Here is a 12337-nt window from a genome sequence, read left to right as displayed (position 1 = left end):
ATGCAGGTATTCCAGGTGCAAGAAAAGCCATGCCTTAGTAGTAGGGCCAAATTAGCCAGAGACTAAAGCCTACTCTAGGCATGCTTCAACAAAGCTAAAACACCAGGCTCATGAAGACCAATCTATTCTATAAATTAATTTCCTGCCAAAACAAAAGTCAACTCTCTCAAGACAATAAAATCCAAACACTCAATGATCAAACATTCACAACATCCAATACCTAACAAAAATAACCAGGGCTGCAGCTCAATGATAGAGCGCTTGCCTAGCACTGGGTTCAATCCTCAGCACCACATAAATATAAATAAAAAAAGGCATTATGTCCATCTACAACTAAAAATATTAAAAGAAAATAACCAGACAAATGAAGTAGTGAAATGTAATCCAAAGTAGGGGAAAATTCACTAAAAGAAGGAAGCTCAAAATAACAAAGATGATAAAATTAGCAAATGAAGACTTTAAAACAACTATTATAAAATATTCAAGGTTTTGGATAAGATCTTAATGAGGAGAGAATAGAAGGTAGGAAAAATATTTACCAAATGCAACTTCTGGCTCTAATGGTTATGATACCTTAACAGAAATTGGATTAAATTAACAATGAATTAAGACACAGTGGGGGGGGGGCGGGGAACATAAGAAGCTTGAAGACATATTAGTAGGAATTATCCAAACTGAAGCACAGAAAAAACAAAGGCTGGGAAAAAAAAAATAAGCAGAGCCACATCACCCTATGGTACATACACTAGAGAGTGACAAAATACATTTGTAACTGGAGACTCAGAAGGAGGTACAACAGAAAAAAAAAGGAATAAATAATAGCAAATAATATTTTAATGTAATGAACTACACATCCAAGGATTCAAGTGAGATCTACAGTGAGAATGATTCTTTAGGAGGATTTGTTCCAGAAAGTACTTTTTCTTTGTGAGGATTACATACCACATAATAAAGTTAGACAAAATGTGATGAGATTATGACTGAACACAGAGCAGTCTTTTTTTTAAATTTTTTAAAGTTGTAGATCGATACAATATCTTTATTTTTATTTATTTATTTATTTATTTTTATGTGATGCTGAGGATTGAACCCAGTGCCTCACGCTTACAAGGCAAGCGCCCTACCACTGAGCTACAATCCCCGCCCAAGAGCAGGCTTATTGCTAGTGTATCAGAGCCAGTGAGAGGCCGTTGCGTGTATAGAGGCTGGCTCTTGACAATTTTGGTGGCCTATTCCTTTTTGTGCATCTTTGGTGCTAGGAACTGAACCAAGGTCTCACATATGCTAGGCAAGTGCTCTACCACCGAGCTACATCCCCAACCCCTTAGTGGTTTATTCTTATTTAATAGAGGTTTAAAGAATGAGACTACTGGACTTCTCTGGGTTTTGCCTATTAGCTCAGGGATAAAAAAGAGAATTTTATATTATTGCCTTATCGCGGGCTTTCAAGTAAAAATACATCCTTAGTTTCATTTGTTTTGGGAAACTATACCCTACTATGGTTTGGATAGGTTTAAATGTGACCCCCCCCCCCCAAGGGCTCATGTGCTACAGGTTTAGTCTCCAATGTAGTAGTATTAAAAGGTGGTAAAGCTGGGTATGGAGGTGCATGCCTATAATCCTATTGGCTCTAGAAGCTGAGGCAGGAAGATCACAAGTTCGAGGAAAGCTTCAGCAACTAAGTGAGGCCCTAAGTAAAAAAACAAAAAGGGATAGGGATGTGACTCAGTAGTTAAGTGCCCCTGGGTTCAATATCTAGTATTAAAAAAAGCAACGGTGGAACCTTTAAAAAGGCAAGACATAGTGGAAAGGGGTAACTTCTTCACTGTGAGCATTATTCTTGGAAGGGATTAGCGCTGGTCTTGCAGGGTGAGTTTCCATAAAAATGGGTTGTTATAAAAGGAGCAAGACTGACCCTTCCCAGCTCTCTGCCTTCCTTTCTTAACATGTGGCCTCTTCCACATGTGCTTTCACCACACCATTGAGGCCCTCACTGAGCCAGGCAGAAGCGGGCCCAATGCTAACTGTGAGCTCCAGAACTGTGAGCTAAATAAATCTCATATCCTTACAAATTATCCAACCTCAGGTATTTTGCTAAGAAGAAAAGTACACTAATACACACTCTGAAAGGGGAGAAAAGGAAACACTTCCTGGCAGAGTGCATTTACATAATTCTAAAACTGTAGAGTTAGAGGCAGTTTGCCAGTCGAGATTCATCTCTTTCTAGCCTTCAAAACTACTGGGATATTAGGGCAAAATTTGCACAAAGTGCCTATTTTACTTATTGCATTGCCTTATCAGAAGCCAGACTGCTTAACTATATTTCAGTCATACATCTCTCACATTACCTTCATCATGAAGAGGTGGCTGGGAAGGTATAAGTATACAAATAATATATTCTTTTCAACACATTCTTATCAGCTCCCAATCTGACTACTCATTTGTAAAACCAGGATACTCATACATTTTTTTTCTCAGATCCTTTCAATAGTTCTTTATGATGATGATGATTTATATAACATAACAAATTAAGACAACGGGGTGAATACCAGAATATTTTGGATAAAAAGGCTAACAGAGATTTAACTTTTTATGCAGTTGAAAGCACAGTATAGAACATTAAAATTATTTAAGAGGCTAGGCTATTTGTGGGTTTTAATAGTCTCTCTTGCATGTCGTTTCCAAGTTGGCAACAGCAAAACCATGGCAACAGGAAATTCTTCCTGCAGTGGAGTTTATGAATGCTTTTCTGTTTTCATGACTCAACTCCTTATTTAATTTCCTGTACAGAAAATAAGAGAGATTACTATAGACTGTAATACAGAAGTGCTAATCCAAAGACCTTCTCAAAGAAAAACAGGTCACAGGTGTCTATGGATGAATTTACAGATAAAATTTAAACTGCCTCCATGTAGACATGCAGCAGAAGCCAACATATCCTTACCAAAATAGATATTTGAGAACTTAAACTACTTTATTGACACTAGGGGAATGGGAGTGGACAACACTATGGGTTCATGCACTGTAATTAAACAGACACTTCATTATTGTGCTTTTAATCAACACACTTTATGAGCCAGACTAATACCAAAGCTAAAAAACTTATTTCCTTTGAGTTAAAATAGACCATGGACAATAATAATAAACAACAAAAACCCATCTAGGTATTCAAAGAATACAAAAATAAGCAAGTAGAGTAAACAAAGACTACATGGATAAGCATGAGAATTATGAAAACAAATTAATGAAGTAAAAAATTCTAGGGCTTGCAATCAGATGGCTGTGAGCTCTTATGGTTTTTAATCACCCAATATTCAGCTACATGTAATAAAACTTGTGCAGTGCTATCCTGGAGTGATTCTGTGTGATCTGTGTCTGCTGCTTTATTCCCTCCATACCTCTGATGACATTATTTTCTTGTAGTCCAATCCTGGCTCTGTGTGTGTGTGTGTGTGTGTGCGTGTGCGCGCGCGCACGCATGTGTGCACATGTGTGATGCTAGAGAATGAACCCAGGGCTTTGTACATGGTAGGCAAGCACTTTACCAACTGAGCTATATCCCAGCCTCAATCCTGACTATTTTGGTTATGTTCTTCAATTGCTCTGGTGCTACATTCTACCTCTCTAACTTTCTCTCCCCCATCACAAGTAATTTTCTGCAATAGATGGCAAAGTTGTTTTATGGATAGTTTGGCAGATGCACATCAGCACAGTAGGGGGAAAACAAGCATAATGGGAGGTGAAAAGTATTTCTTACTTTTGGTGTCAAGCTGTGCTCGGTACTTCTCAAATCCTTTTAGCCGAACTCGTTCTCCCAACAGCTGAAGGAATTCCTCAAAGGCTGGGCCGGCTGCCTCATTGTTGTACATCTCCTCTTCCGTGCTCTGTCCTGCTTTGCAGTACATGATGCCCACTTTCTGCTGATAGTTCAGCTGTGGAGACAGCAACACAATGCATAGGGATGTAGGCAAGTATGTGGTGTCCCACTTAAATGCTAAAAGTCCTGGGGATATAAGCCCAGCAAATAGCCAACATCTCTCTTCTCTTGAAATCCTTCTGTTTTAATTCTTCTGTTTCTGATCCAAAACTATAGTGGAAGTGGAACAAATACCTATAATCCTCATGAATTAAGAGAAAGAGGTCAGAAAAACAAATTCAAATGTCCTGCATTCAGGATTATAAATCATTAGACCAGATGTTGGTATTTGAGAGTATTTCTTTTCACAGATTATAAAATACAAAATGAGGCTTTACAAAATGGTTTGACGACAAAGGGCAATTCTTTTATAATGATTATTCCCTTTTAAAAAGTGAAGCCTTTATGAATTTAAAAACAGAGATCCACTTAATAAAACACTTATATATATATATATATATATGTATATATATATATGTATTTAAAATATATATACATTGTTTTGCACTTAAAAGTCCACTAATACCCTTGGTTTTTATTTGTTTTTGTAAAATTAAAGATTTGTCACTCAAGACCACTTGTCCAATATATTAAATTATAAACCTTGGTTATAACTGTCTTAACACTACCATTGCCAACAATGTACTTAGGGAAACTTCTTTTCCAAATATTTTTCTAAAAGTTGAGTATCTGGAGCAAAACTTAAAAAGGGGCTTCATAATGCAAATCAACTGTTGGCAAACATTCCTAATTCAAATACAATTAAAATGAAGCACTTGATGGATTTAAATATGATGTAACACTAATCAAAATAATTATTCATCAATGAAAAGTCTAGTTATGTTGGGCATGGTGCCACATACCTGTAATCCCAGCTACTTGGGAGGCCAAAGCAGGAGAATCACAAATTGGAGGCCAGCATTAGCAACTTGGTGAGACCCTGACCATGTCTTAAAAAAAAACTTGGATTTTTTTTTTTTTTTTGGTGGTACTGGGGATTGAATCCAGGGCTTTGTGAATGCAAGGCAAGCATTCTACCAACTACGCTATATCCCCAGTCCATCAAAAGAAACTTTTAAAAAGGGCTGAGGTATAGCTCACTTGCCTAGCATGCTTGAGGTCCTAGGTTCAATTGCCAGTAATATCCATATCAAAAAAAAAGTTTAGTCAATCTGCAAACAAAATTTTAGGAGAAAACTGGACATTTAACAAGAAATTAGTCTGCAATAAAGAAATTTAGACTTTTAATTCTCTAGTGGCATCAGGACAATTTTTAGCCCTTAATCGTATTTCCAGAATGGCACTGAAGCCACTTCTTTAATAAATTTTTAATCTAATAAATGCAAAGGGAGAATGGAAGAGGTGAAATTTAAAAAACATTTTTTTAAGAGACAGGGCTTTACTGTATTGCTCAGGTTAGCCCCAAACATCTGAACTCAAGCAATCCTGCCTCAGTCTTCTGCATAGCTGGGATTACCTGGCACTCTGCCTGGCAAGGTGAAATTTTCACAAACTAGTGTTCATTGAATACCTCCTATATGCCAAACACCATGTACAGTATCAGACATAATGATCTTCCTATCCTCACAACAGTCCACAATGCAGATCTTATGCATCTGATAGATAAGCAAAGTAAAGGTCAGAGAATGGAAGAGAAAGGAAAGAGCCCAGGAAGGAGGGACACAAGATTAGAAACTACAGTTTATGGATATCGTTTCATTAAATATCACTAGGACTTAACTGGACCTCTCCTGCCCCATTTCTAACACTGTACACAAATTGGTCTACGGCCTCTTATTTGCAATTCTGAAACCAAAAGGTAAAAGCCAAATTTAAGCAAACACACTTAGCAGCAAAATTTGATATGGGGGCTGACATTAATACTTTTAATTTATTCTTCTTTGTATGAATATTCATATTTCCCATTATATAAATATTCATATACTTGATTGTGGGGTACTGTCCCAGATCCTACCAGGAATATTAATATATTGGTGCATGCCTTTTGTTATTCTTCTAAAATTTGAAAATTTCTGAATTCTGAAACAGACCCAGCCCCTGCCATTGTACACTGAAAGAATATGGAACTGAACTATCATTTTTTACTTTCTCAACCAAATGGTTCATGACAGTCTAGGGAATAAACCTTTGCTTGCTTTCTCCCCTTCCTCAGTACCCCTGCACTGCTGACAAAGAAGCTCAACAGCCTTCACGTGACCCATAGGCACGAGGGCTCTTTGGGAGTTCTATAATTGCATAGAACTGATTCTGCTTAACTCTACCTACTCCTGTGGGTGGAAGGTAATATTCCAAGTTTGAAACTTGCATATAGCTGGATAGACTGATATTGAATATTTTTAAATGAACATACAAATTGGTATTATTGCTACTTCATTTAAATTATTAACAGGAACACAAGCATTTTTTTTCTAAGAGTGGTACGCAAAAACAAAGATCAAGGTTAAACTTGCTGCACTGACATTTAACCCCTTCCTCAGTGGTTAAATGAGTGTGGCTAATGTTAGGAGGGCAACTCTGAACCTAGGACCTTTCTTGACTTTGAAATAACTTGAGTTCCCATTTAGGGATTGCCAAATAGAGTGGGTGATAGGCTTTTTTTTTTTTTTTTTTTTTTTTTTGGTATGAGGGATTGAACCCAAGGGAGCTTAACCACTGAGCCCTGAGCCACATCCCCAGTGCTTTTTTAATGGTTGGAGATATAGTATCACTACGTTGCTTAGAGCCTCATTTTAGTTGCTGAGTCTGGCTTTGAACTCATGATCCTCCTGCCTCAGCCTCCAGAGCTGCTGGAATTACAGGCGTGCACAACTATCCCTGGCAGCTGTATGTCTATTACAAAGGAGTCCTTAACACAGCCAGGTCCTAGGACTGACCAGTGCCTGACTTTCTTCCTGCAGAAAAAAAAACATCATGAAATAAAGCAATGGGGTCCGGGGGTGGGGGGGAGTACTATGTTGTGTGGCTGGGCCTCCCAGATCTGCCTTTACAAACAACATAAAGTCACTCTGTTCAATGGAAAAATTATATTGACACTGCATTTGTGGATGCCTTTTTTAAACTTTTAGATAAAGGCCTAAGATTTCACTGTGAAACATTCAAAAGGATTCACTTATCTATTAAAAAATGAGTTTAGTGTGGAAAGAAGATAAGTAAGGAAACCTCCCCCAAAGCACTGGACAAGCTGACTTCAAGGGCAATAGGACAATGTGCCCTTCTTTTCACTGATTTCTCATACCCTGGTGAGCTCCTACAGACAGAAGAACAAACTGGTTTTGCTGGCTTGAAAGGAATGTTCCTTTAAGGGGATTAAGAAATTCACCAGAATGTCAAATTTCCTCCAGTTTGAAACTGTGCCAAATGTCGCCTGCTCTATCCTCCTAAAGTGACAATCTGACTGTATCCTTGATTTCTACTCCAATAAAATCGAATGTAGGTGGCAGTCTCTGAACTCAGGCTCTTGAATCCTTAGTTAGTAAGGATATTCCCTGCAAGAATATGAGAAATTCTGAAGGAGGAATTACATGAAAACAACAAGAAACATTCCAAGAAAAGGAGCAAATGACAATGGAGTGAGAACTGAGGCTTGCCTATGAGGTTATATAAAATGGTCTTTTTTCTTTGAGAAACACAAATGTGTCCGTGTGAGTTTATGTATGTGAATACACAATACCTAAATGTAATGCTTACAAGAGAGTAACGATGACACCAGAACCTTCCTGGGAACAGGCTGGGTTTATCCAGTTTTGTTTTGGAGAATTTCTAGGTCATTTAATTAAGTGGTTATAATTCCATGCTTGCAGATAAACTGCTCATATGGAACACTGATAGAAGTGATTGGACACTAAACAAATGTTTCTGTTTGTGAAAAAAAGAATGACCATCAGTCAAACAGGACAAAGGCTTTGAGATAAAGATTTTGAATCTCCGCTAAGTAAACATCTACCAACACTGATGGGAAGTAACAGTACTAAACTGGCTCTCTCTCATGAAATAAGCACTTCAACACAGAATCAAACCAACAGAGATAGGTTGAACATCCCTAACCAAAAAATTCAAAATCTGAAATACTCCAACATCTGAAATGTTTGGGGCTTGTTGTAACACTCAAAACATTTCAGCTTTTGAATTTTCAGATCAGGGATGCTTAAGCAGTAAAGTATCTGTACAAATTCCAAAACCTAAAAAACTAAAATCAGAAACACACTGGACCCAAACATTCTGGTTAAGGGATAGCCCACCCATACCACAATCTGACTTACATAGTCCTAGGTTCCTGGAAAGATGGCTGCAAAAGTCAAAGCTCTTAGCAGTAAGAATACTTTGAATCTTTACAAGTAGAAACAGATTGAGGCTCTCAGACACCTCTCAAGAAGTCTTGCATTTTTCACCCCATCTTCCCCAGTGTTACAATCACAGGAAGGACATTGATGTGACACACACCACAAGGACAACCCTGTTTTTTACAAAACCTTTAATATTAATCTAGAAAATTATGAGGTGTGACATCCTGCAGGTCTTTCATTGTGCAACATTTCTCAAAGCGTAGACCATGAACTCTTGAGGGTCCCTGAGACTCTTTGGGGGGAGACCCAGGATGTCAAAACTGTCTTTGATATGAGGAAGATGCATGAAGCATTTGTTGCCTATTTAAGTATGACAGATACCCCAAGGAGAAGCACTTGGTTGAATGATCTGCAAGGTGAACTACTTGCTTTAATTACAGAAGACTGTGGGAAACAGAATGATTCCCCCTTTCCTCAAAGTATCTACATCCTAATCTCTGGATTCTGTGAATATGTACTTGTAGTATGGCAGAGGAGAACTACGTTTATGGATATAATTAAGATTGCTTATCAGCAGATAGGGACTGTAACCTGGATTACTCAAGTGGGCTTGATAGCAAAAATGTCCTGAAAAGTAGGACAAAAGTAGGACAGGGAGGCACAAGATGATGGATGATTGTCAGCAAGAGATGTAACAATGGTGGCAGAGTAGGAGGAATATAACACTGTTAGATCTGGAAGGGGAAGGCAGAGAACTGTGTGCAGTCTCTAGAAGCTGCAAACATAAGGATTCAGAATCACCCCTAGAACACTAAATCTGTTACAGCAACAATAAAAACTAAGTAAAACACCTTTTATTTGAAAGAACAACCAATTGACAAACTGTGGTTACTTAGACTGTATATCTAGAAGTATTTTCTTGAAAATAAAAAAAAAGGGAGCTTGTTATTTTAAGGAAAACAACTAATGATATCTTGCTGATTACATAATTCAAACTTTACAACAAAATTTTTGATTCTGAAAAACTTATACCTATGAGTTTGAGAGCATACCAACTTCAAAGATTTTTTTAAATAGGACCAATGTTAATGTTAACAATGTTTTTTTTTTTGTTATAATAAACTAAGTCAACACTTAGAAAATCTGCATAAGAGAATCAATATTTTCCAAATGACTGACACATGGAGTTATCATATATGGATAAAAGATTCATCTAAAGTATACGAAAGTCAATGAATTTTTAATTTAAGTATACTTAGGGTTTCAGGTCAATTCAGATTAATCTTTAAGAAGCTACCATTTGTTGAGTTTGATACTGTATCAAAGAAAAATATCCACAATTACCTAAGAAGTCATAAAATTCTTTTCCCCTCTGGTACTGGGGATTGAACCTAGGAATGCTCTATGGCTAAGCTACATTTGTAAAAATTTTTGTAAAAATTTGAGGAGGAGGTCTTGATAAATTGCCCAAGCTGGCTTTGAATTTATAATCCACTGTGCCTAGGCTTCCTCCAAATAGCTGGGATTACAGGTGTGCACCATTGGCTACTCCTTCCTTTTCAAAGCGCATGCACTGTGTGAGGCCAGACTTTCTTTGTCCACTCCAACCAAAACAACAGATTGCAACAGAGAGACAGCAGAAACAGATGTGACTCCAACTGCATTCTATTAAAGCAGACCTTAAAGGGATTTGAAAAATGTTCAAAAAAGTCTTTCACTGACTTTTTAAAGACTTCTTTCACAAAAATGTTATTTATATTAACATAATTGCTTATTATTGCTATTTTTAAAAGAATTAACTCAATATTTAAAATTTCTACATAAATTTTAATGAAGTAAATTAATACAAACTGAAAAGTAACATAAGCAAAAGTTCCTGGGTGTCCTTGATACAACTTTTAAGGGGGTAAAAATATTCTGAGACTAAAAAAGTTTGAGGGCAAGAAAAAATGGTTAAAAAAAAAGTTTGAGCACTATTATCATTGTACTTCATTTTGCCATTCTCTAATGACAGGAAATTAGGTGCCTTTACCCACGTTTATTGATTATCCAATATGTTTTTTGCAGAGTCTGCCAAAATTTTCCCCTTTGGCTGCAGTAAAGATTTACTCTCACTTGGGTACTGTGGTACATGCCTGTATTCTAGCTTCTCAGAAGGTGAACGCAGGAGAGTCACAAGTTTGAGGCCAGCCTCAGCAATTTAGCAAGAACCAGTCTCAAAATAAAATGAAAATGGCTGGCAATGTATCTCTGGAGTACAATGTTTGCCTAGCAACACAAGACCTAGGTTCAATCCCCAGTATCTCTCTATCTCTCTCTCTCTCTCTCTCTCTCTCTCACACACACACACACACATACACACACACACGCAATGCATCTTGGTGCAGTTTTCTGTTTCTTGTTCTTGAATATGTGAGTTACAATTTACATCTATGAAAAATCTAGAGCCATTCTTTCCTCGTTTTTGGGTGCTTTCTACCTCCTCTGGGGACTGACTCGTATGTATTGTTATGCCAGGTAAGGTTCTCACCACATTCATGTGGTTTTTTTGGGTTGCTCTTCTTTAAACTTGCTTATTTAATTTGGAATTATTTCTACTGCTATGTCTTTCAGTTCACTAATCTGTTCTCTTGCATTGTCTAATTGTTGTTAATCCTTAACAGGACATTTTTTTTTTCCTCTGACTCTGTACTTTCACATCTACAATTTGGATCTGGAACTTTTTAAAATGTGTTCCAGAGCTCTACTTAAATGTATTCGATCTTTCTTTCAGCTTCCTAACATACAAAAAGAAATCTGTGTCATTTTTGTGGTGGGTTTTGATTTGATTCTCCCTTACTATGGATCATATTTTCTTGCTTATAATTTTTGGTCAATCAATGAATGGATTGTTAGACATTATCCTTTTGGGTGTTGAATATTGTTGTATTCTATTTTGTGGGGGAGCATTTCAGACATAATTCCTTTTCTATAAGTGTTCTTTGGCTTTTTTTCTGGAAGATAGTTGAATTGTTTATAAATAGTCTGATACTTTTATGTTCTTGCTTTTAAATTCTATTTGGTTGTACTTGGGCAGGATTTATTTTAATGAGAAATCTGCCCCACTATTGAGGCAAAAGCATTATGAGACTCAACCCAATGCCATGTGAATGATGAGGTTTTACAGTCTGGTTGAGGGAGACTGTGCAGCTCTCGTTTTCCTGATACTCTGCTCTACAAACTGTAGCCTTCTGGCCTCCCTGGAGTCCCATTTTAGTCTCAACTCATGGAGGCCCTTGGCCTTCAGCTGGGTGTACTTCCCAAGCTGCAGCTTTGAAATGCTTCAGAGAGAAAGCTGGAGAAATCTGAGAGTTTGCCTCAATTGTTGCCCAACTTCCAGGTCTCACTGTCCTTTGCTGCCTCATGTCCGATGTCATTAAAAACCACTGTTTCATTGTTTTGTCTAGTTTTTAAAGCTGTTTCAGATGGGAGAATAAATCTGGTCCCTTACTTAACTGTGGCCAGAAGCATACATCTTCCTTCTGTTTACACATAAACTTTATTGGTTTACAGTTTCTGATCAGTAAACTGCATGTGTGAGACATACAATTTAATGAGTTCTGACAAACTACCACCACGATCAAATTCCTAACATTCCCATCATGACCCTAACAGCTCCTAGCTCCCCTTCACCACTCATCCCTGTATCACCCAACAGCCTCAGGGAATCTTGTTCTAATTGTTTCACTATAAATTACTTTTGCCTGCATTTTATTATGCTTCACATTTTTTATATTGGTGCATTTCAGTTGTACATAATGGTAGGCTTTGTTGTTACATATTAGTACATGCACACAATATAATTTGGTTTTCTACATTTGTGTGTGTGTGTGTGTATGTGTGTGTCTGTGTGTATTTTAGTTGTCAATGGACCGTTATTTTTTTATGTGGTGCTGAGGATCGAACCCAGCTCCTCACACATGCTAGGCAAGTGCTCTACCACTGAGCCACAACCCCAGCCCAGTTGTCTACATTTTTGAAGAATATTTTATTGGGAGTTATACTCTTTCAGCACTCTACAAATGTCTTCTGGCTTCCGTCTTTTCTTTATGCTACTTAGCCCAGCAAATGGTTAATT

At 37.4% G+C, this 12337-nt stretch overlaps 1 protein-coding gene across 17 annotated transcripts in view; it reads right to left on the bottom strand.

The window, feature by feature from the left end:
* SIPA1L1 (signal induced proliferation associated 1 like 1) overlaps positions 1–12337 on the bottom strand; it is a 372348-nt gene that overhangs the window by 92836 nt on the left and 267175 nt on the right. For all 17 annotated transcript variants that reach the window (XM_081290424.1, XM_081290426.1, XM_081290425.1 and 14 more), the window contains one exon: positions 3758–3932. In XM_081290424.1, coding sequence (XP_081146550.1) covers positions 3758–3932 — 175 coding nt within the window. The remainder of the gene's footprint in view (positions 1–3757; positions 3933–12337) is intronic.

The sequence above is a fragment of the Spermophilus citellus genome (genome assembly GCF_964194105.1).
Source record: "Spermophilus citellus genome assembly, chromosome: 4".
NCBI classification, from domain to species: domain Eukaryota; kingdom Metazoa; phylum Chordata; class Mammalia; order Rodentia; family Sciuridae; genus Spermophilus; species Spermophilus citellus.
Note: the sequence above shows the minus strand (reverse complement) of the source record. Positions and strands in the feature narration are given on the sequence as shown.